The sequence below is a fragment of the Anser brachyrhynchus genome, assembly GCF_964034855.1.
Source record: "Anser brachyrhynchus genome assembly, chromosome: 2".
In the NCBI taxonomy this organism is placed as follows: domain Eukaryota; kingdom Metazoa; phylum Chordata; class Aves; order Anseriformes; family Anatidae; genus Anser; species Anser brachyrhynchus.
The window spans coordinates 4,610,512-4,637,467 of NC_137695.1; the positions used below are offsets into that span (position 1 = coordinate 4,610,512).

At 39.5% G+C, this 26,956-nt stretch overlaps 1 protein-coding gene and 1 long non-coding RNA gene across 3 annotated transcripts in view; one reads left to right on the forward strand and one right to left on the reverse strand.

Annotated features, from left to right (window-relative positions):
* GHRHR (growth hormone releasing hormone receptor) lies at nt 1–25,949 on the reverse strand. Of its 2 annotated transcripts, none has more exons than XM_080579604.1 (13): nt 25,823–25,949; nt 18,844–18,946; nt 17,226–17,333; nt 15,932–16,032; nt 12,748–12,845; nt 10,881–11,013; nt 9,903–10,056; nt 8,914–8,974; nt 8,083–8,152; nt 6,405–6,496; nt 5,675–5,804; nt 4,782–4,823; nt 1–847 (listed from the first exon to the last, which is right to left on the reverse strand). In XM_080579604.1, the coding sequence occupies exons 1-13, from the start codon at nt 25,847–25,849 to the stop codon at nt 725–727; spliced, it is 1,242 nt and encodes a 413-aa protein (XP_080435730.1). In that variant the 5' UTR covers nt 25,850–25,949; the 3' UTR covers nt 1–724. The 2 variants fall into 2 exon arrangements, with proteins under 2 accessions (XP_080435730.1, XP_080435729.1); XM_080579603.1 differs by having other exon boundaries at nt 25,712–25,937.
* LOC308189523 overlaps nt 854–26,956 on the forward strand; it is a 39,362-nt gene continuing 13,259 nt past the window's right edge. Inside the window, exons 1-5 of the long non-coding RNA XR_013946423.1 lie at nt 854–1,210; nt 1,375–2,925; nt 5,615–5,831; nt 6,928–7,011; nt 9,067–9,252. This is a non-coding gene — a long non-coding RNA (uncharacterized lncRNA). The remainder of the gene's footprint in view (nt 1,211–1,374; nt 2,926–5,614; nt 5,832–6,927; nt 7,012–9,066; nt 9,253–26,956) is intronic.

Below are 26,956 nucleotides of genomic sequence, written 5' to 3' on the forward strand. Positions count from 1 at the left end.
CACTGGAAATGCAAGTTTATTCCCAAGCTTCTGAATATTTTACAACGCTGGAGAGCAAAAACAGTCAGACATGAGAAAATACTTAGCAGTGTTCCTAACGCTCCCCTAGCCCTTCTCCTGTAAGTCTCATTCTTTTTCTGTGCAGAACAAATTTACTGCTTTTCTTTTTAACTTGCTTGCAACTTTGAGTCTTTTTGCTTCTAAAGAGCGAATATAAGAAGACAATATAAGATGACTTTTTAGTCATGTGTTATAGTTTGACAATGCATTTGGTTTCCTATTTGCATCTCTACTGAATCAAAACAAGGAACAAAGCTTGAACGAGCTGGATAGATTCCAGTTCCCATTGTGTAAAGATTGAATAACAGTTTCCAGAGGTCATCTATAGTGTCACTGAAGGGTACTACTGGTGTCCACTCCCCAGACACATTATGCTCATATGTTCATTAGTAAAAGAGTGTAGAGAGGGAACCAAAAAGAGGTGATATTTGTGTTTGCTGTTTATCCATGAGAAGGCTGTTTTGATCAGCCAGTCAGTATTTAATACATCACTGCAGTGCTTGTTCTGCAAGAGACAGCTGGTGGGCAGAATTTCTGCAGAAGTGGATTCTCCTCCAGTTTGCTCAGAGTAAGCTGTAATCCTCAGAGTTTTTTATTGTTGTTTATTGGTTTGTTTTTCTTAATCAGGCTTCTATACATGATTACTCCAGCTTCTGAGGCTGCCTTAGCACACAGATGTAGTCATTTTTACTCCAGAACTGGTTGGAACAGTCCATCTTGTCCTTCTCCAAACTGGCATAAGTCCGTATCTCTTACCATGCCACCTCCGACCGATTTCCGTTTGCACCTCAAAAGGAAAGGAGAATGTTATTAACAAACACTGTTCAAGGAGGACATTGGTGAGAAACAGGAAAGACACAAAGGGTGGTTAGAGAAGGGTAAAATATTACTCTTCCCATTTCAGAACAAGCTAGCTCCTCTGGGCTCCCTTTCTATCTGATACAGAAAATTAGGATAGTACAAAGAGTGGTTCAGCTGGCCTGTCCCAGACTTCTGACAAAAATTATAACATGGCTAGCTCAGAGTTGGTCTCCTATGTTGAAAACAGTAAACAATTCCAATTCTAGCATTCAAGAATTAAGGACACACTCTCTCCTGTGTTTCTCCATAACAATTATGGGCCCAACAATCAAAGGCTGTTATTAGAGCTGTCACACGGAAGGAAGGAAGGAAGGAAGGAAGGAAGGAAGGAAGGAAGGAAGGAAGGAAGGAAGGAAGGAGGGAGGGAGGGAGGGAGGGAAGGAAGGAAGGAAGGAAGGAAGGAAGGAAGGAAGGAAGGAAGGAAGGAAGGAAGGAAGGAGGGAAGGAAGGAAGGAAGGAAGGAAAGAAGGAAGAAGGAAGGAAGGAAGGAAGGAAGGAAGGAAGGAAGGAAGGAAGGAAGGAAGGAAGGAAGGAACTTCTTTCTCCCATCAAAGTAATTATACTTTGGTGTACTCTCTAGCACTGAAAAAGATTTTCTCCACCAATAGAATATTTTCTCTGCTTTTTTCAGTATCTTCTTTCTGCCTCTTTTTTTTTTTTTTTTTTTAATATCCCTTTGGAAATTTATTCCAGCGTTACCAACACTTCCTACACAATTAAACACATTGTCTCCACATTGCTTGCTCTTCCCAATTGCTAAGAGATGTCTTCTTGTTCCCATCTGTTTCTAGAACGGTAACATTTCCAGCAAGTTCCTTAATCTACACTCACCAATTTGTGGCTAAGAAATAATGCTACTTTGATATTTAAGACAGCAAGAGGAAAAAGACACCAGCAATCATTTTCTTTCTGTTGTTGACAAGCATGCATGCCATGCCTTGTCATGTTCACAGAAACACACACTGGGTCCAGACTGGCAACTAAGGCCTGCTTTAGCATCTGATTCTTATTAGAAATGTGCCTTCCCAGATGCTTGATAGGAAGGAAATATCTACATTGGAGTGCTGTATGTCTGGGACAACAATCTGGATGTAAAATTGTGGAGACTATCATCAGAAGAGACTAGAGATTATTAATACACTGGTAAAGTAATCTTTAAAAGTAAACTTTACATTGGAAAATGGAGATCTAGTCAATAAAACCAGAGGGATCTAAAAGCTGGTCATCTCTCTCTAACACAGATGATTGCACTTTGTAATTTGAATCTTTCTCTAAGCTGCACTGACTGTGATGATTAGGAATAGGATTCACCTCCTAAACACACGTTTGACATCCTAGGGGGTATGTCTGTGGGAGCAAAAACAGTCTCACCCCTGTGGGGTGGCATACATGAATCAAACTCTCCTTTCTTAGGAGCAACAGGTAGAAAGTGTATGTAGAAGAGTGCTCCTTTAAGGGTAACTCATCAAGGACCTTTTCCAAGGCAACAAGGGATCATAAGAAAGGGAGGAAGTGATGGGACATGATGGTCAGTCACATTAATTTATGAGAGCATGTGAGAATGTAGGCAAGTTTACTCCAGCAGAGTTATCTGATTGAAGACTTCTAAGCTGGGAAACAAACACAAGAAACAAGCCTCCCTGTCATGCTAGTCGGTGGGCTAACAAGCTACAGGTGCCACTTCTGGGAAGGATGAACCTTGCAGCTGATAAGAGGTGAACCAAGAGTGCCCAGACTGGGAGGGGGGCAGAAAGTGCAGAGCACTGCAAATCCATGATGGTTGTGCATGGGAAAAGGGGAGCAGGAGGAGTGAAGAGTGGGGATAGGTAGAAAAGGGTAGGAGAAGTGCTGGTTGCATGTAGAACAGGGAGGGCCAGTGTACATGTCTGGCCAAGCCCAGTGCTTCTTGAATTTCCTCATTAACTGTTTTCTTAACTTTCACTTTGTTCATTTGCACTCTCTCCTGAGTGTATATGTACTGCAAGTACTCTATGCCAACTACAGGTATGACCTGTGTGTGTGTCAGTGAAAGTTTGTGCCAACTACTGGAGTCAGGCCAGGGGTGTAGGCCCTGCAGACTGTGGTGCCAGCTACTGAAGCAAATGAGGACCCAGCCTCACCTACTGGAGTGACTGGGGGTCTTCTGCTTCATGCCATTGGGGCAGGAGCAGTGTGTGTTCCCAAACCAGCTCCTGGGGGGGGGGACTGCTGAGTGACTCACTAAAGCTCTGAGGTGCGTGTGGGGCTCTACACTGGTGGCTGGGGTGGGGCTGCAGGTCACAGCCCGTGTACCTAGTGCTGGCTGCTGGGCATCGGGGTATGGCCGAGTGTCTGTATTTCTCAAACGTGGGCTAGCCTGTAAGTAGCTGAGGCCTCAGGTCCAACCCAGAGTATCAGGTGTGTGTGAGGTCAGTGCTGGTACAACGAAGGGAACTTGTGAGCATGGGGTGTATGAGGGACAAGTGTGTGAGTACTGCATGTTTGCAGTGAACTTCAAGCTGGACTAGCCAGTGATTAGGCAGCCTGTGAAGCAACTAAGGGGCCTGGGATCCATGCAGGGGTCCTGGGTGGACAGAGGGGCCGCAATGGTACTCGAGGAACCCATGAACTTCAAGTTGGACTATCTGGGGATAGGTGACCTGTATAGTGAGAAAGGAAGCTTGGGATCGGTGCAGGGGTACTGGACAGACAGAAGTGCAGTATCTGTAAATAGGTGTGTGCTTGTGAACCTAGAGAGTGCTGAGTGTGTGCCTGAACTAGTGAACTTCTGCCTCTACCAGCCCAAGAGGAGGAGGGGGACTCAACTATGAGTTGGGACTCAACTATCAAGTCTATGTCTATGGCTTGCATGAGTGTTGTGCGTCACTGCTACTGAAGGCAGCCCTTGGCTGGGGCAGCCTGTGTGACCGGTTGTGTCAGTGTCTGGTCTCTGTGTGTGTCCGTGTGTCTCCAGGATATGTGCTCAGCTTTGCTATGGGTTGGGCCTGCAAAGAGAAAAGCAGCAACTGTGTCCTCCAGCCTGCGCAGAGATCCCAGGTCCCCAGGCAACAGGCTGGGCCCAGCAGCCATGCAGGAGCAGTGCTGGGCCGGAGCAGCTGGAGGAGAAGGCCTTGCTCTTTACCTCACTTAACAGAAACCAGCAGACTTCTAGTGTAGTCTGAAACTGAATCTCATTCACAATTTAAAATAGCCATCTCAGCTACCCTGTATTATGAAAAGAGGGGAAAAATCCAGGTTTTCAATTTCTTCTAAAATAGGGAAGATAAATGAATTATGTAGGCAACAGAAGAGTTCAAGATGCATCCTTATTACAATTTCTAGACTATAGAAATGGAATTGTTTACTAAACTAAGTGGAACAATACTTGTCCCATTAAGAATAAAGTTCTGGATTAAATATTCTACATGGAAAAACATATTTATCAATGCAAGGAAATACTGGGGAGTTTCATGAGCATACTAAAATACTAGAAAATAATATTTTGGTACTTGGCAATCTGTATAAATTTAACATTATTTACAGTTTAGTCACTTAGAAACTGGAGGTCACACTGCTTCACTGCACCAGCTTGCGCTGTCAGGTCTGGACCTAGAATGGGTTTCCCAAGCTCCACTATAGTACAAAAGCATGCAGAAATGATTAAAAAAAAAAAAAAGGCTTGATGGAATAGCTCGTTTCTCCACTAGATGGCTTCATTCACATGAAGATAATTTAAACGAAATTAATCTTCACTGATTCCCTTGTTAACAGACAATCCTGCAAAACTGAAAGATTTGATTATGATTGCTTGCATGATACTAATTATGAAGTCTATAAACCTGTCAGTGAAATCAATATTGTAAAGAATATAGTTCCCTTACCTCTTGGTTCAGGAAACAGTAAAGAACTGCTACAATAAACCCCTGAGGAAACACACAAACAAACAAAAAACAACAGTTAAGTGTTAGCACAGCTTGAAAAAGCCACGTGCGCTATCTGAATCCATGATAGTAGTGTGTATGTGAATCAATTTAGTCAGAGTATTTTTAGAAATTTCTTATGTATCAGCAATAAAGCTAGTCAGATAATCAGCTAGCTAATGGCATTTCACCCAAGTCAGAAAGGCCATAGGAATTCACAAGAACAGGTGATATGACAAACTCCCAGGTTATGTTTACAAAAGCATGTCCATTCTACAGCTAAGAAGCTCCTACAGCTTTTAAGTCAAGTTTTGTGCCATTATATCAGGTGAGATAAAATTCTGGCCTGCTGAATATATTTTTTTAAGTTTCTGAACTGAGATAAAGCCAAGAAAATCCTAGGAGGTCAATGGACCTATGTGGTCAGATACTCACTAAACACCCCGTCGTTTTATTCAGTTTACCTTCTTCTTACATTATTGGTTAACAATGAAGAACAGATCCAAGTACGGAGGCTCAAGAATAAGTTGTATAGGATGGATTGTATGGGATTGACACAGTGAGTTAACTGAAGTTAAAAACTGAACTGAAATGTCTGAAGTTAACCCAATGTCAAGCGTACACATGAATATGAAAGACTTGGCCTTGTATTGACAAAACCTGCAAACATACAGTCTATCCTACAGCTAGATAGGATGTGGGTCACATCTTCAAATTTGTAACACAGTGAAGAACCATGAGGAGACATTATCTTCAGTATATAATTATTTTTTTGTTTGCTATTTGTCATATAGAAACTAGATTAAATGAGAAAATCTGCTACGAAGGAACTGAAGATTCCTCAGTGATTTTACCTGAAAAGATCCAATGCAGAGCTCTAAATAAAGCCGAACCCCCAGGCTGGTATATTCCGGAAGAAAATTGAAGACAATATAATGGGTTCCAAATAAAGGAATTAGAAGCAGAGTTGACCTTGAGAGACGTCTAGCACGGGGCATGAGAAGAAGTAAGGTAATATTATTTTTCCAGAGTAAAGACCAATGTATGCAATACATAATAGTGATGAACAGAAGTTAATAATGGGATCTAAATGTCTAGGTGTGAAGTTCTTATCTCTTGGGATGACAGTGCTGGAAAACATAATGAGAAAATATCTGGAAAGAGTTTTCTCATGCTTATTGCCTTATTGGCAATACTATGTTCATGACTTTTCTTACTGTATTTTGTAATACACTCTTTCTGAATGTGATTGTAGTTCAGAAAGACACAAGCAGTAGAATATATTTTGACCTATCTGAGCCATTGAAAATTTGACATTTATTTGTAGACAGATACAGAGGAAGTAATATGCAGGCTCCTTGTATAGTCCACGTCCAGAGAAAGACACCTCTAGAAAACAACTTACTCCTTTGACTAGTTTCCTTAGGAATGGGGTAACATTGGGAATTTCTAAAATTAAATGTCAGTCAAACTGAGCCTGGTTTTGGCACTGGATCTGTGCTTCTGTTTAGAAAAGGTGATATAAACTTTTGTGACTTAAATCATTGATAAATTATTTTTTGTTGTTGTTGTTCCATACATTACCTGTACTGAGATGAGTTATTGAAGTTGATTTGTCTAGGGTCTAGTTTTTTCAGCAAAATTCTGATGATGTTGATAAATAGGACAAAATTGACCTGTTTAAAATATTTTTTGGGGAAAAAAAAGGTTACTTTCTCATATGAAACTTTTCAATTACAATCATTATTTGACTTCTATTATGTAATTTGTACCATTTCAATGAGACCTGTGTGTAAGATGATTAATATAATCCCTGTTGGCAGCATTCAAGCCTCTCAATAGGTTGCATTCCTTCTTAAAGATATAGATCAGGCTGAGAGCTTGAGAATTTAACTCTGTTAAGCAAACTATTTTTGTCAATATCTTGTGCGATTCCTTTTTTTTTTTTTTTTGTAGCTCATATCTTTTTCATTCTCATTTGAGATGGCTATTGCATTAAATTTTGGCTAATATCTTTAGACATTATTAGTAGAATCATCTGGTTAAGTATAGATATCTCCAATGACATGGCTGCATCTGGTCTGATCACCCTGTTCTCCCTTTGTAGTCCATGGCATGTGAGCCAATCGATAGAGCCTCAGGTGGATTTGGGGATCTGTCATCTCCTCTGAACATCAACATCTATTGTCAGGTGAGTCACATACCAGAAGTGGCTGTTTGTCTTTGTTGACTCCGAAAAAAGCTGAGGAGCATTATCTCAGCTCCAAAGCTAGCTAGGGTCAATCCTAACCTGCAAAGATAACTTTCTCCAGTTGCATTTTGACACAGCTGTACTAAAGTCTATGGAGCTGCTTAGTGCTCCACAGTCAAAGAGTTTCTCCACATGCGTTTTGTGTCCATAGACACCAGATTTTGTTTAGGGGAGGCTAAATGCTTAATTTTGCCTAAGAATGTACATATTTCACCAGAATGTCTCATTTTATCCATCAGTAATACGTTAAGTACATTCCAGCAGAAATATCATCAGTATGATCCCCTGAATCCTCTTAACTCCAAAAGTGAATGTGAGGTGGGCATTAGTAAGCGGAAAACTAATGGAGGTAGAAAGAAATGCAATATTTTATTGAAACACAGTAAATTATGACCAGAATTCACCTTGAGATTCTCCATGCTTGTTGTTTACCTATATATGCCTTATTTGTATGCATCTGTCCTCCAATTAAATTAATCTTGTGATAGATGGTCTTAAGGCCGTCCACTAGCTGCTGTCTCACACATTCCTTGGGCTTAATGACATGTGAGAGTAATCGTGCCATAATCATTTAAGGCCCATCAACTTATTCAATATATGTCAAGCTCAAGAACTATTATTATCACCTGTGAAAAGAACTATTGCTTTTGAAATTTTATATTGAAATTTATGTCTGATTCTGGACTCTTAGGCAAAAATTCTGTTATCATATACTATAAGAATGGTTTAACCCCACATCTGCCATTAATTTCAATCAGATTGAAAATTCTATGAAAACTTCCATTTCTTTGAACAGTGTTTGCTATGGGTGATAGGGAGAGGGCAGTTCTCTGCCTCCTTTTGGCCTACATTGTTTGTAGGTAAGTGATAAAATATTTTTACAGAACAAATTCTACCATTCCTCTTCCTTATTAAAAAAAAAATAAAATTAGCAAACAGTAACTTTTTTTTTTTTGCATTTGAAAGTCATTTTTTCTTACAACTGTTGTTGGCAGAGTTAGAAGTACCTACCCCAACAGAAATTATAATAGGTCCTTTGATTAGCCACCAGTAAGGAGAGCCCTGATTAATATCCCAGCATCTGAGAAAATAACAGCAAATTTAGAAGAGAGATGTGTGTAATCACTACAATCAAGACGCCACATAGCAGTGCCAGTAAAATTCTTAAGAGATACATTTTCGTGGAAGTGTCAGTACAGTGCAAGTATATAGATATCTAAGTTCTGCTTTGTACAGGACCTGCTTTTTATAGATTATTCTGCCCTTTTCAAAAAGATACAGAGCTTTCTCGAAGTGTTAAGTGAGACGTTAAGTGTTAAGTGGATGAAACAATTCCAACAAAAGTTTTAAACAGGTGATGCCATAACTGATAGAAAGATACAGCTTTGTTCTTCAAAGACACTTATTTAAGACATGAAAAATATTTTGTCTGTGTAAAGTAATGAGCACTCCAGCCTTCAAAAATATCAGAAGGTATTTTGTATCAGAAGCTCCAAAAGTTTTGCTTTCTCACTCTGTTTATCTGATTGGAGTCCCTTTTTCTTTTGCAGCTGAAATAAATATTTCAGCTTCCTGAGAAGCATGCCCTGCACAATTACAATACCACTGCCATATTATGCTCTAGTGGACACTGTAAATCCCTATTCACTGTGTCTATACTGGAATGGAAATTCAGAACTCCACCTCGGGCACTTATCTAAATGGTAATGTAGGAATAGGAAAGGTGTGTAATATACTGATATTATTTTCCCGTGTCATTGAAATGGCATGAGCCTTCATCACTATCATTATTTTAAATATATAACTTATGTATGTAGAATAATGTAAGAAACAATGACTTACTCCGTGTCTTCAAAGTAGAATTTTGCTAATATCCATATAAGGGTGAAAAGTGTTGGAAAACCTGTCAGACAATTAAACAAAAAAAACTTTTGTTGTCTAGTTTCATCAGATAATCCAAATCTTTTCCACTGAAATTCTACTGTGATGTTGCAGGTCACCTTTTTTCAGAACTGGGATTACCCGTTGTGGTCTACTAATACCCATGATGAAATGGAGCACGTTGTGGCATTGACTATTTGGTGATCATGCATCAGTGTGAAGATGTAAAGGGATACAGAAGCTACTTCACACATGATGCAGTGCTGCCAGGAAGGCCTGAGCTTGCAGCTTCCTACCTTCGTGAGTGCAATTCACATGAGTGATTTTACCTGAAGTTAGCACTTGAATGCAGATAGTACATTAAAACCCATGTTTTTGTTGTGTGCTTTTTGCATGACAAAATATTAGTGAGTATTGTTTGTCAAATCCTCAAGTAATAGCAATATGAGCAGCTTATGAATGCAGACTGTGATACCTTAAACTTTCCTAAGATGGCACCTAAAATCTCCTAAAACACAAAGAGCATTCAGTCTTCTTAATTGTAACGCCTACCTTAACCTTAGCGTCAACAAGCATGGATTGCCTTCCTGAACTGAACAAAAATTCCCCCTGGGCAAGTACGTTCACCTGCCATATATCCTCAGGGAGGAGTACTCTGATTTTTCCTTTACACAGCAGGTTTATATTGGCAGTCACTTGGTTTGGATCGTCAAGTGTACTTAGTTTTCTACATATTTCACAGGGACTTTAATGCTATACTTTTAAAATCTTGATTGCTCTTCACTACTCCACGTGTAAAAATAAAAGCAAAATCAATGCTTTGCTTTTTTATTTTTTGCTAGCTAATTCAGTTAGGCAAACTCAGTTCCACATCTAGGATATTTTACTGGATGGATAAAGCCTTTTGTAACATCTTGTGTTTATTAATTTCATGTAAAATCCTTACTTACCCCAGCCAAAGAGAACCAGCCACCAAAAATATCTTTTTCCATGAGAAAGGGATGAGAGTAGTAGACAGTTTAGGTAAAGAGCCTCTACCAGCAGCCACATGAAATTGGTCATCATGAAGTAGTGACAGAAAACAACTGAGATCTTGCATTCAGTCTATAGATCAAGAAAGTCAAAGTTTTGGCATTACATGTGCATACATAATTTTGATTTGCAGATGTAGTAAGCATCTGTAATTCTGGCTGAGATCTAAAAAGAATAAGATCTCACAATTACAGGCATGTTTGAAGGGAGATCATCAAATGTAATGTGGCATTCTGAATAATAAGACTTTAACCATCATAGTAGCTTGGAATCTCTGTATTTTGCTTTATATCTCTGCTAGAAATACAGGCATACAATTTCTCCCATAAATGCACCACTTTCAGTGTAGTATATACAAGTAGACTCAAATGCTCAATAGCCTTTGGACAAAAGCATGTTCTAGGACCCATCATATTTCACTTTCCCACCTTATGCTCAGTTTTAAGTTTTTGTGTGGCCACGAGCAATGCAGAAGAATCAGCTGATAAACTTCTGTCTGAAAACCTCTTTATTGCCAATATATGTGGCTGAACCAAAGCTAAGTTGATTGCCTAGTATCTTGCATATCCTGTGGTCTACAATTCAGAGCTTCTGGTGAAATCCAGAATTTCCAGAAGAAACATCTTTAAAAAAAGATGTTACAAGATATTCAGAGATCTTTGGTTTTAGGCTTTAGATCATAGAAGGGTAACAGCATAATTATACTACTTTTTTTTTTTTTAATATAGCATGGTCTAAATATGATTCAGACTACTGCATTAATTAGTGTTCACTACCACATCAGAAAAAAAGAAAAAGGTAGTAAAAAGTAAAAGGAACAATGAAAAGTGAATCCATATATAGATGGCATGTAAAAACATCTAGTACCAGAGTATCATGCCTTTTCATGTGCTTACTGTAGAGAAGCTGCAATGGTCAATGTCTTCTTCTTCGAAAAGGACAGAATCCTTAATGAAAATGGCAATGGCTTTTAAGATAAAAGTGAAAAAGAGCTGTATGTGGATATAATTTCTGGGACAGCGAAGCCTCCTGGAAGAAAAGAAGAAAGGTTCTTCTGAGGTAATTCATTGACTTGTGCTGGCAATAATTCAGATATGCAATAAAGCCTTATTTTATCTCAGGTACTCACAGGTACGTATAGAAAATAAACTTTAATTCACTGAGCTCTTTCTGCTAAACAGGCAGAGACAGAAACCTTCCTCATGTAAAGCAATTCACCCACAGTCTACATTTTGATCTCTTCTCTTGTTAGGTGAGGTTTCCTTGTTGGCCTGATGTCGCTTCTGGTCTGCCAGATTCCAAGAATCTCAGCTTTGTTATGTGTTCAGTGTGCCTGAGCTGAGATGTCTTTTAGTTGGCATTATTTTGGGGCAAAAAGAAACTTCCATTTGAAGAATCATTTCCATCAATATAATTATGACTGTAGCTAAATCACTCCCAAGAAAAGAATGCAGAGATACTCTGGAGTAACTAGAAAGTTTTCTCAATGCACAGAGTAATGATTAGCAAGATTTTTACACATCAAAATACTGTGGTTGAGTTAAATTGCATTAAATGTCTGTGTAGGCTGCCTTATCCAGAATTAAAGAATACTTCCCTAGATTACCAAAGTTATTCATGTGAATTAAATGAATAATTGCTTTAAAACATCTTTGGCACATCTTTAAATGTTTAGATTCAGATTTTTTTTTTCTTATTGTTATTATATACAGACTTTTGGAGGGAGTTATGCAATTTCAAGTTTTCATTTGGAGCTGAAGACTTTAGATAATTAGCGAAGAGCCCCATTAAAAGCTGAATTCCCTCCAGATCCAGTAATCTCAGGGTCACCTAATCCAAAAGCTCAGAGTGTGCAGAGTTTTACTACTGAACTGAAATGCCAACCCCATTGTTGAACTGTAACTCTTTCCTCCCTATTGCTAAGTTGTTTTCTGTCAATTGTTTCTTTCTTTCCCCTTATTTGAGTTGGTTTGTTTTCTCAAGGTCAGAGTAGATGTCAATACACATAATCTGTTGACTTCCAGACATGAGTTAGGAAGCTGCAGAGGTCAAGAAACTTTCCCCAGAGAAAGCTGATTCTTACAGCATAATAATAATATATATATTTAGTACTTTTTTTTCAGTTTTGCACAAATGCAAGAAATATAGATTTATAAAATAAATCTTACATCAGCAAACATCAAATCTACATTAAATAAGAAAACAAATAATTTTTGCTCAAAATTCTGTACATTATACATGAGAGCATCTAATAGATGGGCAATTCAATGGGCAAGAGATCTTACCAAACTTGCCAAATTCAGACCCTAACTTTCAAAGTATGTTTTTTGTTGTAAATGTTTCAATAGTCATATATACAGTGCCATAGGAGCACTGACTCAGAATTGAGGTCTCTTATATTCTTCTTATTAATATCAAATTTACTGAGTCCACATATGGCAAGAATACATGTTTTTTTCAAAAATTAACTTGATTCCAGCTAAAGCAAGCAAATATATGGTATTGGTTTTTAGGATCTGAGTTGATGACTTCTGCCAGCAAACAGCCAAGGTTTATTTCACAGTTCTGATTCTTCTTATTTCTGTGTTTCTCTGATAATCTTTCATTTGTAGCCCTCAGTTTAATATGATTAAACCAATACTGCCTGAAAGTTTTATTTTTATTCTTCTGAATTTGTTTCAATTACTTTATGTCGAATGTCTCATACAAACTAAGATATGAAGAACTTTTAAATGAATCAAGTTAGAAGATAACTTCACATACCTGAATGCAATAAGAACTGCCACAGCAATAATAAGTGAGGTGATAGATACACTGTATCCTACAGTATAGATGATCTTTATGGTAGAAAAGTAGGATTGCTATAAAAGAAGAGAATGATCCATCATAAATTGCAGCCAAATGACAGCTATTTAAATGATTTTGGCAGTTTTGCTTTATTTGATGCTTCCAATCTGTTCACACCCCTGAGTGCCTCTTTTGTTCCTTTTAATTCTGCAGCAAATTTCAACTGAAATTAATCATTAATGCTTCTTTTATGAAGACCCGTTCTATGGGTACGTGGATATTGCCCAGTTTGATAAAGAACCATTTATTGTTTAAGATGGTTTCAAGCTCATTCATAAAACCCTGAAAGACTGAATTTTCCAAGAAAACATTGTAAAAACTCATGCATTTGTTTAAGAATTTTATTTCACACTGTGTTTCTGCACAGCAGTAGTGGAAGCATAATCCTTCTGGCAGCTGGCTACACGATGAATACAGAATGCTGTAAGCCTTTCCTTATGCCTCTCCACTTTCTTTTTCTGTTTCCTTACTTAGAATTTTGCCATCTATTGTCTTTTCCATTTTTTAAAATTGTTATTGTTAGTTTTATATTTTTTCCTGGGGTTGTATTATTTCCTCTTTCTGCTTGCTTCCATATTCAACTTTTACTTAAGAGTGTCAATCACAATCCATTTCCATTTAAATGGAACCTCTATCAGACATGATCTCTGAGTAAGGGTTATCTGACTTCAACTATCATGCATGGAAGCAGAAAACAAAATGCATAAGCTCTAGGGTGCAGATCTTTCCCTTTGAACTCATGTGGTGTGTCTCTTGAGCCCTAGCTCAATATTTTGATGTCCTAACATCCATGCAGCTATTCCATGCAATCACCTTCACTGTGAGGAAGGACACATTTGTTTTGAGCCTTAAGTATCACCAAGGTCATTATAAGGCTGCAACTGGTAGGATTTATTTCATTTATTTTAGGTACTTAAAAGTTAACATTCTAAGTATAAGCAGCTGAGTCTGTAGTAAAATGAGCAGTGTGAGACCGTGGTCCCAGGATTGTGCTGCTTGGTTGTTAACACAGTTCCATTTCTTGAAGGCTCCTTTTCTATTTAGGGAAACAAGCACATCCAGAAAGCAATTAATCTCATAAAATAAGGCTGGATCACTTTCCATCAGCAAGAAAAATAATCTATCACTATGCCTACCTTAGTAAGGGGTGCAAGGCAATAGCTTTGGTTTAGTAGGGTGAAGCCTTTGGTGCTTGAGGACCCAACATGCACATTGTGTGCATTTCTGACTAGCCATGGTAGTCAGCCAAGTCCTGTAGGCTGGACTTTTCTTATTGCTCAGAGCACACTATGTGCAACATGCATTTGTCTTCCAGTTTAGTGTCATCCATACAAAACCAGATCAGCCTTTCTCAGAACATGTCTCAGTATAAATGAAATTGCAAAAAGTGCCAGAGATTTCTTTGAAGAGCTCACGCCTGAACATGACCACAGCATTAATGTAGATCCACCGTGTAGTCATTAGGTTAGACTTGCACAGACTTATTTTATTTTATTTATTTGAGGTTGGTAAAGTTAAATGATATGGAAACTATACAGTGGCCTTTTCTGTCTTGTGGATGAACTGTGAATTATATATGATTAGCCATGTATCTGACTACACACATTTCAAGCCAGAGATCAGAGAAGGTCCTGAGAGCTACAAAGCTATCCATTAAGTCTGCTAGGCACTGCTCCATAACTGTGTCAAAACTGTGCTGGACCTGTCTTAGTTGGCAACTTCCACTTAGAAATCAAAGATGAAAAACATAGCAACCAATAATCAAATCCTTAAGTAGATAAACATACAAATGGGGAGTTTACCGAAAGGTAAAATGTGAGTTACTGCTTAAAAAAAAAAATCAAAAAAAAATCTGTAGACTCATTTAGGATTGCTTCTACACTAGAAATGCAGGGAAGTAATAAAAGAAAGAAAGAGAAGAGCAGAACCGCGTTTCAGTGGAATTGTTATTCGTGGTAAGCAGCAGGTACTGTCCCTCAGAGGCTGGAAAGGAAGTCTGAGTTAAACAGCATGACAGCAACCAGTACAGAAAGTAATGGGAAGACAAGAGAAATTTCTCCATAAGCACATAAAGTAAGCTCCCTCCTGCAAGTTGAATGGACTTAGACAACTACAGTATAAATGTTAGTGGGCAAAATAAATAAATACATACATACATACATAGTATTCACATTACTTGTAAAGATAAAAACAAAAGTGCAATTTAGCCTGTACAAAGGGGGGGACAGAGGTCTAGAGTTAGACAGTACAACTTGATTTTTAAGGATGTAATATTCCTACCTCCTTCCTATCAGTTTTAACCTGGTGGACATATAATCTGATTCTTTCCACTTAGCTATTCTTCATTTTCTCCACAGCAGCTAAAACCAACGGAGACTTTATATAACTCTAATAATTTTTAGTATTGTGTTATTTTTCACTAAATTATGTATCTTTCAGTATTTTAGCTGGCTTCTTTTCTCTGAAAAAAAAATATATATACAATATTTTTGCATCTGTACTAGATCAAAAACTATTTTATTTTTGTTTTTCTTATATAGATAAATTCTAAATGTCTCTGAGTGTGCAAATCTAGCTGAAGCAATATGTCAAATATAGGTTTTAAAATATTCTTTGTTTTTATTTCCTTGTTGAAGTAGATATTTTATGTTAGTCAGGATGAGAAATCATACACCCCTCTTGTCCTTAGGTATTGCTGAGTTTGGAATAGTGATGTTATAACAACACATTTTCTGTATTGGTGCTGTGATACCACAAAATTGTCTTGCTGATTGGTCTCATTGAAATGTCTTAATCCGTATTTTATGAATATTTGGGGAGATAGACTTAACTGTAGTATCTGTAAGCAAGTGCAACAGGACTGCATGATTTCATGGAATTTGCAGATGACTTTATTTTCATTGCAATCTTATACCTGAAAAAAAAAATGTCATCAGTAGTTCTCCAAAATATTTGATCGGAGTAAAATTTGAATCACATTCCATACTTGGTAAGAAATTTTAGCTTCAGCTGAGTTTTCTTCCCTAGTGGTCTTCAGGAATAGAAAGGAATCCTGTAACGTCAGCACATCACTCACATATGTTTATTTAATTAAACTTACTTCTTCAAGGGGAATCTCATCTTCAACCGGACAAGCAATATGATAGGAAGGGAATGGGTCTGACCAGCCTTTCTTTGTGCAGTTTCTTCTTACTATCCCAGCTGAAACAGAAACACTTAGTTTTACGAATGAAGAGCTACATAATGCAGAAAATAAAAGCCAGGATAAGATCTCTTGCTAGTATGGAGGTTATACTAGGAGAAGAGGCCCATCTCCCTTATCCCACAGAGCTGACAGGAAACTTTACATGTGTACATCCAGTTAGTCAGGTACAAAACTTTTAGCTTAATTCTGACGATAAACAGCAGGAAGAAGTGAGAGAACCAAGGAGACAGAGGTAGAGGTGAAGGAACAAGGATGAAATTATATTAGAGACAAGGAACCATATTTAAGAAGAATGGGAAGCACTGCCCCATAAGACTCATTAAGAGCTCAGCCCTCTAATGTACCCCTTCTCACTGTCATCTTTGTTGGGGCTTACTCTTTCCTTGATGATCAGACACTGGAATAAGTAGTTTGTTCTCTAAGGACAGTAGATTTCCATAGAAAGATTTATGAGTCAGATGAAGGATAAGTAAGAGAATCCCAGAGCAGGAAATGAAGGTACACAGATGAAAGGGATTTTCCTTATCCTTCATTTATAGCTAGCATGTTCTGGGTGAGGCAGAGGTTGGGGTTTGCAGTTTCTTTTTCTTGTGAAACTGCCAAATGTAGATCTCTCTTGGAAGATAATTTTCTCCTTATGGGCTTGCAGTTTGTTCCTGGCCACATTTACCCAGAGAGCAAACAGTCACAAAGGCATTAGTTTGCACAGTCTTGCATTTGACCAAACACATATGCTACTTTAATGACAAAATTCTGCTTTGTATCTCCAACCTTGGTCTTAAAGAACAATCACATTATTCATTCCTCAGTCTTTGATTTCATCCCACACTAATCAAAGCATAAACCTCATAAAGACCCATGCTTAAGTTCTGACCTAAATGACCCCTCTGCAAGCTCTGTAGAGAACTTACCAAGCAAGCTGATCTTCAAGCTCATGGAAACCAATGGAAATCACTCCATTGATTTCAGTCTTCTTTGGCTCAGGTTCTCATCATCGTCTATGGGATTATATCCAGTTATACATAGTGCATGAGATGTGAGATGGACTGCAAAACACCCTCAGATCTTATTGCATGCTGTGTAGTTAAGTCTTTGAACAGGAGCTTGGAGTAGTCTGTCTTTACTATTCGTTATTAGAAAACCAGGCATGCAGCATAATAGTAGGAGTACAATCAAAAGAGTACATCACCTGTCTCCTTCATGAAGTGAAAGAGGATATTTGGGCATGGTAAGGCAAGAGTCTCTCCAGCATCTGCCTCTGGCCAGCACAATAATTTGTCCCAGGTTCTCTTGCAACCTCAGATAAAAGTGAAATATATTTTTAAACTTAATTATATCTGAGCAAAATGAAAGATTTTTTTTCTAACTTTGATCCTCTGCCCCTTACATTTCTTATAAAAATAGTTAATTCTCAAATTTTATTTTATAGTGAAAGATAAACACCTCCAGATGTCTACTTACTCTAGTTAGATGCCTTTTTCAGACACAATGCAACAAATGACAACGTGCTATGGAAGTGGGAGGAAGAGTGTTGCTGGAAGACAGACCAGGTTATGGTTCCTGTTAAGTGGTTACCATGTTGTTAAAGGTCAACACATCTCCACTAAAAAGTATGATGCCATGATAGCACCTAGTCAGAATCATAGAATCACAGAACGGTTTGGGTTGGAAGGGGCATCAAAGCCCACCTAATCCCACCCCCTGCCATGGGCAGGGACCCCTCCCACCAGCCCAGGCTGCCCCCAGCCCCATCCAGCCTGGCCTTGGGCACTGCCAGGGATGGGGCAGCCACAGCTCCTCTGGGCAGCCTGGGACAGGGCCTCACCTCCCTCTGAGTGAAGGATTTCCTCCTAACATCTAATCTAAATCTACCCTGTTTTAGTTTAAAGCCATTACCCCTTGTCCTATCCCTACACCCCCGACCAAGAGTCCCTCCCCAGCTCTCCTGCAGCCCCCTTTAGGCCCTGGCAGGCTGCTGTGAGGTCTCCCCGGAGCCTTCTCCTCTCCAGGCTGAACAACCCCAACTCCCTCAGCCTGGCTCCACAGCAGAGGTGCTCCAGCCTCTGAGCATCCTCATGGCCTCCTCTGGACTCACCCCAACAGGTCCCCGTCCTTCTGGTGCTGGGGCCCCAGAGCTGAGCGCAGGCTCCAGGTGGGGCTTCACAAGAGCAGAGCAGAGAGGGACAATCCCCTCCCTCCCCTGCTGCCCACGCTGCTTTTGGTGCAGCCCAGGACACGGTTGGCTTTCTGGGCTGCAAGCACATGTTGCCGGCTCATATCAGCCTTCTCATCCACCAGCACCCCCAGGTCCTTCTCCTCAGGGCTGCTCCCAATCCATTCCACGCCCAGCCTGTGTTTGTGCTTGGGATTGACCCGGCCCTGGTGTAGGACCTTGCACATGATCTTGTTGAGCCTCATGAGGTTTGCAGAGGCCCTCCTCTCAGGCCTGCCCAGGTCCCTCTGGGTGGCATCCCTTCCCTTCCACACCACACAGCTGGGTGTTGTCAGCAAACATGCTGAAGGTGCACACAGTCCAACTGACCATGTCACTGGCGAAGATCTTCAGCAGGGGGAGGGAATAGGACAAAGATATAAGTTATATAGACTGTCCACATTTGAACGTGAAAAAATTTTGAAAAAGAAAAGAGAATTGAAGGTATGGGAGTAGGTGGAAAAGAGCTGAGTAGAGCCCAGGGATGTTGGACAATGAGTAAAACATTCAAACATGCATTGGCAGCATGGCTGTATCCTGATTTTGGTAGGGTGTTGCTTCTCTGTCACTTATTGAATCTACCACTCATGGATACCTGTTGTTGTATTCCCATGCCTTTCTGACTCCTCCAGACATTCAGCCTCCTTTTTCTTCAGCTCTGTTATAAAATCGCATTCTGGATGGACATTCCCAGCAACCTACAGGGAGAGGAGTTTCAGCTGATTAGGAGGAAGGTTTTGGGAAGGATTGCACGAGCAGCCATGAAATCTAGCCCTACACATGCAGCTAACAAGCTGCGTTAAGGACACAGAGCATTGGCTTAGTTCTTAGTATCCAAAGAGACAAAGCTCTGCCTGCTGACAGACAGTGTCTCTGCACAAACCGTGATGTTCACAGCAGGTGAACGCAGCAGAGCTCTGTCAAAGGCAGCTGAGCTGTACTACTGTCCATCAGAGCAAATCCTTAGGCAGCATAGCTGTCAGAGGATGATAGCTACAGCTCTGCCCTGGGAAGTTTATAACATTTCTCTGGTTACATTCATACTGAAGAGCATCTTTGCTAGGGCCCAGGTATGAGTGCAGGACTTAATTTGCACCCTGACTTTAGCCCCACCAAATCTGGATCCAAGAAACTAGAGTAGTCTTGAACAGACTCCTTTTCTCGACGGTGGAGGGCATACTGCAGAGCCCACCTGCTTCTGGGCATAGATACATCCCTGCCAATCTCCAAATAAACATTTTGAAACCACATGATTTTTGTAAAATTGTCTTCTGAATGAGTTCTTCGCTCTAAAAGGAAAGAATCTGATCTCTCCTTTCTGCCATCTGCTTTTCTTTACACTGGGTGGGAGACAAAAACTTCTTTGGAATAAAATTCTGCACCAAAGCATTTGTTGATTTGGTGTGATGGCGTAGAGGAAAAAATGACATCTAGAGTTTTAACATCAGTGAATGCTGCATCCCTTTGGTTGTTTCAGTCTTTATTAGACGTGTGCCTACATGGACACCAAAAGAGAATTTGAAGGGATCCAGAGTAACCTTGGCCACCAAAAGACACCGTCTGCAGCAGGTTGTTACAAAACACAGTCACTGTGGGTGTCCTGACTGTAGGTGCCAGTGTGCTCAGTAGGTGTGGATATAGATATAAACACACAGATACACACAACAGAAAATAAACTCAGGATGAGAGTTGCATGGTAAGCAGGTGGCTGGCATATGGCTCAGCTTTGTTCTATCCAGGGAAGATTAATATTCAGGGAATTTGGGAAATAAATAGCTCACTTTCAGGTCATTCAGAGGGCAGGTCCTATCAGTTCCAATAAGCATTGTTTCCCCTTCATGCTAATATCCTTATCGCAAGTGGATCTGCAGATCATTTGAACTGCTTATTGGCTGAAAACTCAAGGCTTTCAGCCTGCTTTTATGGACAATATTGGATTAACTGCAGAGCCTTTGGTCTCCTGGGGTTTGGACCCAGGCAGTTGGAAATGGCATGTATCCACATTTCTGCACTTCAAGAAGCTGTTTGCTTCCCATTTATTGCACTTTTAGGAGGTTGTTGTTTTCCTGCCAAACTGGCAGACAGCAGTGCCATGGATCAGTTCAAGGCAGCAGTGAAAACGCAAGCTCGATACTCAAGGTTAAATGAAGCTTGGTGTATGTGAGAGGAGGGTAACTATGAGTGAACGGGGCAGAGGCCAGCTCTTGGCTTAGCACCAGGAGGTGGAGATCTGATGCGTGGGATGCTCACTGATATCAGCCATCATCAGTAAAAACACATACTCCAGGGAACCCCTCCTCTCCACGCTATTAAGAAATGCAGTGGTAGGCAGCATGAAAGAAAACTGTGATCTGTCTTGAACACCTCTGCTCATCTGATAGCTCTTCTTATGTCAACATGTATTTTATTCTTCCTTATACTCACCCTGGACAGTGAAATTCATCTATGCTGAAAAGCTCACTACATGTCACGTACAGCAGCTATTACAAAAGTAGCTTTATTAGTCATTAGTAAAAACAGTCATCCCATTTTACTGAAAAACCATTTCACAGCATTCTCTTGGACTGGTGAACTGCCCAGAAAAATCTCAGCACACAATAAATGTACTCATTTGTACAGTCCTAAATTATTTCTCCTGGCAAATAAAATGACTAGATCTTGCCTGTGAAAACTGTCTTTGCTCACTGAAATGTTCATGGTGAGAACAACGAATGTTTGGCTTATTCACCAGTCCAGAAAATCTTTTTCTGTCTGCCTCCAGACTCGTGAGAACACTTTACTATATGCTTCTGAAATAAAAAGGTGAGGCTGATCAAGTGCCAGGTATTTAAATTATTACCACTTCATCCAAGAAGTCTTGATCTTAAGCGATGCTTTCACAGTTTATACTCAAGTCAAAGGTAACTATTGCTTAAACAAACACTGAGTACAAGATCTGTTATGACGAAAGCAAAATAAACAGAAAATATTTATCCCACTCCTGGGCTGTGTTCTAGGTATATTCGTACCCTTGGAACATTTGACTACCACTATACTTTTAAACAGCTCTGAATACTAATCTGAAACAAGGGATAGAATTAGTTTACAAACCAAAACATTTATAGATTTACTTGCTTAATCCCATTTTATATCTTCTACCCTTCTGACCATCTCTGGAAGCATTAAATCACGGGGTAGAGGTGTGAGCCATTCTTTCAGAAAAGAATAACTGTGCATATACGTGATTCATCTCCCTTCGGTTTCTATACCTACAGAGACATCATTATCTCATCCAGCCATTTTTGGTTCCTTTCATGAAAATATACAAGAGATGATAGCATTTTTGTGCATAGATCAACTGAATTATCTTATACACTTACTTTTGGATGAAATGAGCTATGGTTTAGTCTCAGTTCACTAGGATTCCCCTGACTATTAAATTCACTGTTACTCACTGACTTTGGGCTTCAGCACTGAGTCAGATGAATCCCACTTAACTACAGCTACTGGCATTATGCAGACTCATGTACGGATCATCACTGCAGAGCTATTTTGCCTGGTAGCTCAAATGATAATAAGCCATGTTATTGGTTTGTAGGATCCCCAAAGAAATGAAACTCCCTAAAGTTATTTAGTTTGCCATTTTGCTGGTTCAGTCGCCTTAGGATTGTCCCTACAGAAGCTCCCTCTGTAGATCACAGATCACAAAACCAAAGAATCACAGACTGGTTAAGTCTGGCAGGAACCTCTGGAGATCTTCTAGTGCAACCCCCTGCACAACATAAGGTCTATGTAGAGCAGTTTGCTCAGGGTTGCATCCAGTTGAGTTTTAAGTATCCCCTAGGATGAGGACTCCACAGCCTCTCTGGGCAGCTTCTTCCAGTGTCGTACACCCTCACAGTAAAAAGAGGTTGCTAGCGTTTAAATGGAAGTTTTGGTATTTCAGTTTGTACTGACTTCTTTGTGTACTTTCATTGTATAGCACTGCCAGAGGGCCATTCAGATTACCTAGGAGCTGAGTTGTCCTCAGGAGAGATGCCTCTCTCAATCAACTGATGGCATAGCCCTGAATAACTGCAATCTTATTTTAGGCTCTTCAACAAAAGGGTTACCATTATGGTATATGAGAATGGATTCTCCCACAACAGGTAGCCTCTTGTTTTGGGTAGGTGAGACAACACAGGAATCCAAACTTGGCTTGTTTCTTTTTCTGAATTCTCTAAATTAGTAGAGGAAACATGAAATAGAGGTTCTAGTAAACTTCATCGTTATTTATATCCATGAAGATGGACAGATTTCAAGTGCTACTTCTCTGATAGACTTTAAAAGGCGTCTGACCTAGCAGAAGCATGACAGTTTTGAAGACACTGCTGAATTAAGGAACATGCTCAGGAGAGAATAATGTCTGATGTGGGAAGAGAAGGTTGAAGATTTTTCAATCAAATACATCCACTCATGTGATGTCTTTGCTGAGTCAGCGACCTCCAAACACCTCTTCCATCCATTTGTAATCTAGAATCTATAACCCAGATTCTTCTCTGCAAAGTGATTAGCTGCAAACATTTCACAAAGCTGAAATGGTTTTAAAACTGTGCTGCCACCCAATGAATTGCACACTTTTTAAAGATTATGAAAGGTTAAAATGTTAATCTAGAAAGCATCTTCAAATCTCTATGAAACTTGAATAATTTTCATTTCCCATTTTTCAGGAGAATAAGTATCCCAGTAAGGCTTGGTTGAGGAGAAGATTCATAGTCATGCAGTGTGAAACCGTTCTGTATCTGCACATGCAACTTTCAAGCAAAAAAATGGGATGTGCCTGATGAATTTTGGTAACTGTTAGCAAAACTTGGAAGAGGAGAAAACAGAAGAAGAACAGATGGAAGGCAGTTTTGGGATGTACAACCCCAAGTTCATGAAAGTCTAAAGACATCAACTTTGGTGCTGGTCTTTTAAAAGATTTTTTGTTGTTCCCCACAGTAACTACTGTTTGGCATTACTGATGGGCAAGCTTAGGACCTCTTAGAGGGCCATGATTTTCCAACAGCTTTGCATTCTCAGAATATCCGTAACTGTCCATTAAGACACAGCCTATTGGACAGCAAACTCATTGGATGCAAGGCACCTCTTAAGGACGTGTTGAAAAGTCAGCTGCATCTTCATGTTTCCACTGGCTCGATGAAGAATAAAGGAATCATGGCTTAATGCCAAAGCTAAGCTGATGTCAGTGCCCTTAGTCACTCTACCCAGCCTGCCCTGGGGACTCCCACATGTGCCCAAGACCCCTTTTCAGCTCAGCACCTGCCCCAGTGATGCTACAGGATGATAGACACAAGCTCCACCACAGCCCTGCTCTGCCCAGCCATAGGCTTCACTGATGTCTCAGCCTGACCTTGGCCCAGTGCTGTCCCCATTGCCCTGTCCAGTAAACCTGGGCCATGTTTGACCCTGATTCCCTCACGGATCCGGATCCTGACCACCCACAGAGTGCTCTACTTCCTTTTTGGAGGTGGTAGGTTGAGTTTTGGCTGGCAAGATCCACCTCTGTGTGCCAGCTTATCACTTAGAGTATAAATACAGCTTAGAAAAAATATAAGTGCTTTTCTTGTGCTCACGTGCATATGCTGAGGAAATGGGTATTTCCCCAAATCCTTTTTGAAGGGCAAAAATTAAAGGAATTGTGTAACAAGAGCCAAACTCCTTTTTGAGAGTATCATAGCTAATATTTCAGGTTGCCCTCCTGAATAACTGTATCCACAATTCTCCCCACTGATGGGGAAGACTGAAACTGAAAATGAAGAAAACACTGATATGTTCCAAATAGAAGATGAATTTGTAGTTGCTGCATCCCTTAGTTACAGTATTAATGAAGCTATGGGTTAGCATAACCTCTGAAAATCAAGCAAATCTTTGCCTTTGTCAGAAGGCCCCAGCTGAAAGTCCTGTTAGTGCAATAAAAACAAAAACACAAATTGTACCAGATCATGCTCTAAAGAGAGGCATGAAATGCACAGATAGGAAAGCTTTTTTTTTCCCCTGTTATTCTAGTTTTTTTCATAGCATTGTGCAAAATTTACTGCTTTGTTGTTACTTCTCCTCTGTTTTCTGTCATATATATCAGAATGGCTCAATATTTGCATTCTTTTCACATTACAGTAAGCACCACACAAGTGATGACAGTAAAAAAACCCTCAGTTTATAGAAGGTGAGAGTCAGCCTCTTAAACATTTAAAACCTCTCCAAAAGTTGACTTCATCTCTTCCAAGGAAAGCATGCTGTTAAGTTACGCTAACAATGAAAAGAGATGTCTGCTTTTCCACCATTTGCTAGGCGATATAACAATTGTTTGCCTATCCTCTGTTACAGTAAGATATGCAAATACACAATAGGAGATTTAATTTATACACTTATACATAAACGTGTGGTGTTTGATCGGTGCATAATCCCATCATAACCAGCATGACTATGTAGAAGAAAATGCTATTTCTCTTGTGTAAATGGGACAGGTTCTTACAGAGACCTTCAGTGATATTATTGCCTATTAGCACTGGATCCTGATATTCCTTTTATGAGCATTCGTACTCCTCACACTACAGGGAAGCAGAGTGTGTCACGCAGGTGATGCAAATGAAACCATACCCTTGCGTGACCAAAAAGTATTTTCAGTCATTTCAAGGTGCTTTGTTTTTCTTGATCCATAAAGAACAGGCTGCTGTGCCATCCCTTGCAAAATGCTTCATCACAGAAGAGATTCTCTGGGTTATGATTCACAGGAAAAAGGGAAGGGTACAGCAGAAGTATAACAAAAGGAAAATGCTGAAAACGTCATTAGTCTCAGAAGAAAATCAAATATCCTTCCCCCACTTTTGACATACCTTCCCTGATACTTGTGTGATCCTGAATGCTGTTTTTCTAATCATTGCCAGAAGCTAAATATCAGCAAGACCTCTAGGCTATTTAATGGCACTGGACATTTCTAATTCTGCCATAAGCAACCCTGCTGATTCAGCTTATTGCTTACCTTTAGTATCTCAGCTGCTCACGTTAGATAATATTCCACCAAAAAGGCAGATGAAGTGATAACTAATAAGACGGCATATTGTGAAATTTAAGAAAACTGTCAAGAGTCAGCTGCTGTGATGTAACAGCTCTATTCCAGTTTCTTCTACTTAGTTACTGTCTTTTAAAGCCTACACGCACACACACAAACAGGGCTTATGCCGATTATGTTGTTTCTCCTTAGCCAGTGTGTGATAAGAAAGCAGTGAAATGCGTTGATACACAGATCCTACAAATTGTGTCCCTTCTGCCGCTATTCACACTTTTCATAGCATCTTGGCTTGTTTAATTGGAATCCAAAGCAAATAAAGAGAAAAAGCACTCATTCAAAGAAATAAAGCTCTATCCAACCGTCTGCTCCAAGTAGAAAACAAACAGTTATTGAAAAACAATGATGAAAAAGCTAATTTCATGCAATTACTCACAAACACTGCAAGAGTCAAGGTATACAGGACACAGTGGTATAACATGCTAGAGTCCATGTTCCAAAGAAAGAGTTGGAATTCACTTCTTTAGCCTTCCTTAGCATCTTTCACCTTCTTTTTGACTTCCCTTTCTTCCATCAGTTGCTGATCCGAAGCATTTATCTTTTTGCACAGAAGTGACGTAACAGTACAGTGAAGTGGGAAATAAATATTAACAACTCTCTAAACTGTGTTTAACTCGCTTTCTCTCTCTCTCTCTCTTTTTTTTTTTTTTTTTTTACTTCATGTTCAAAGGCTGGAATGGATTATTTGAGTGATTGTTCCCAACATTATGAGAATTGGAGAGGCATCTCTTTTTCTTCTCTGTAACACAAAATTATTTTAAGAGGGACAAACAGTTCAAAATATTGCTAATTCTGCATAATAAGAGCATGGTTCACATAAAAAAAAAATAAAATAAACCTAACAGCTAACAGCTGTTAGTCTCCTAACAGCTATTGTTAATATCAATTTATTTTAAGAAAACATGCTTCTTTCTGTAGCTTCACTGTATCTGTGTGTGGGCATGTTTATATGGAATATAATAACCATGGTCCTACATTTTAAAAAACAAGGTCAAAATCTAATCACAAACATGTGAACACAAGTTGTGCTGGATACATTTTGTACGTTGATTTGAAGGCAAAATTCACAAGGAGTTCATCTCACTTTGTTTCAGACTTTTGAACATTCAGTGTCTAAATCTGAACCAATAATCCTCTGTGTTCAGAATACAGAAATATATACACTCCCTTCATTCATCTCAGCCAAACATAAGCTTTAAGACAGGTCAGATGAATGCCACTCCAGAAATGCCCATTTTGCTTTATTGACAAAAAAGGCAGTTTCACTCGGTGCTACGTGTGTAACATCTAGATGCCATAAAGTGATGTAGTGATGTATTGATGTATCTGATGTATTCTAGCCATCTTGTGTATATATGAAATTTTGTCTATCAGTACATACTGTCTTGAAGGACACCAAATTCCATATCAACATTAAGCAAATGTTAATATGGCAAAAGCAGAGGCACAAGATATAAAATACTTTTAAATATTGATCTTTGCTGTTTTCTCTCCATATCATGCTATTCCTCATAATCAGTCCTTAACCCCAGCTCCATCTTCCCCCAATGGTCTACCCTACACACCTGTTTTCACCTCTAACACTGCTTTTTCTCCATCTTCCCCAGCTCACCTTTCTGCA

What these genes read in the sequence shown, in the direction of transcription:
- GHRHR (XM_080579603.1), bottom strand. Translation starts at nt 25,768, where the DNA reads ATGGACTCTAGCATGTTATACCACTGTGTCCTGTATACCTTGACTCTT. An exon ending in CTATTATAATTTCTGTTGGG is followed by an intron (nt 6,497 to 8,082) that starts GTAGGTACTTCT and finishes TATTTTAAACAG; the next exon opens with GTCAATTTTGTCCTATTTAT. An exon ending in TCTGCATTGGATCTTTTCAG is followed by an intron (nt 4,824 to 5,674) that starts GTAAAATCACTG and finishes GTGTTTCCTCAG; the next exon opens with GGGTTTATTGTAGCAGTTCT.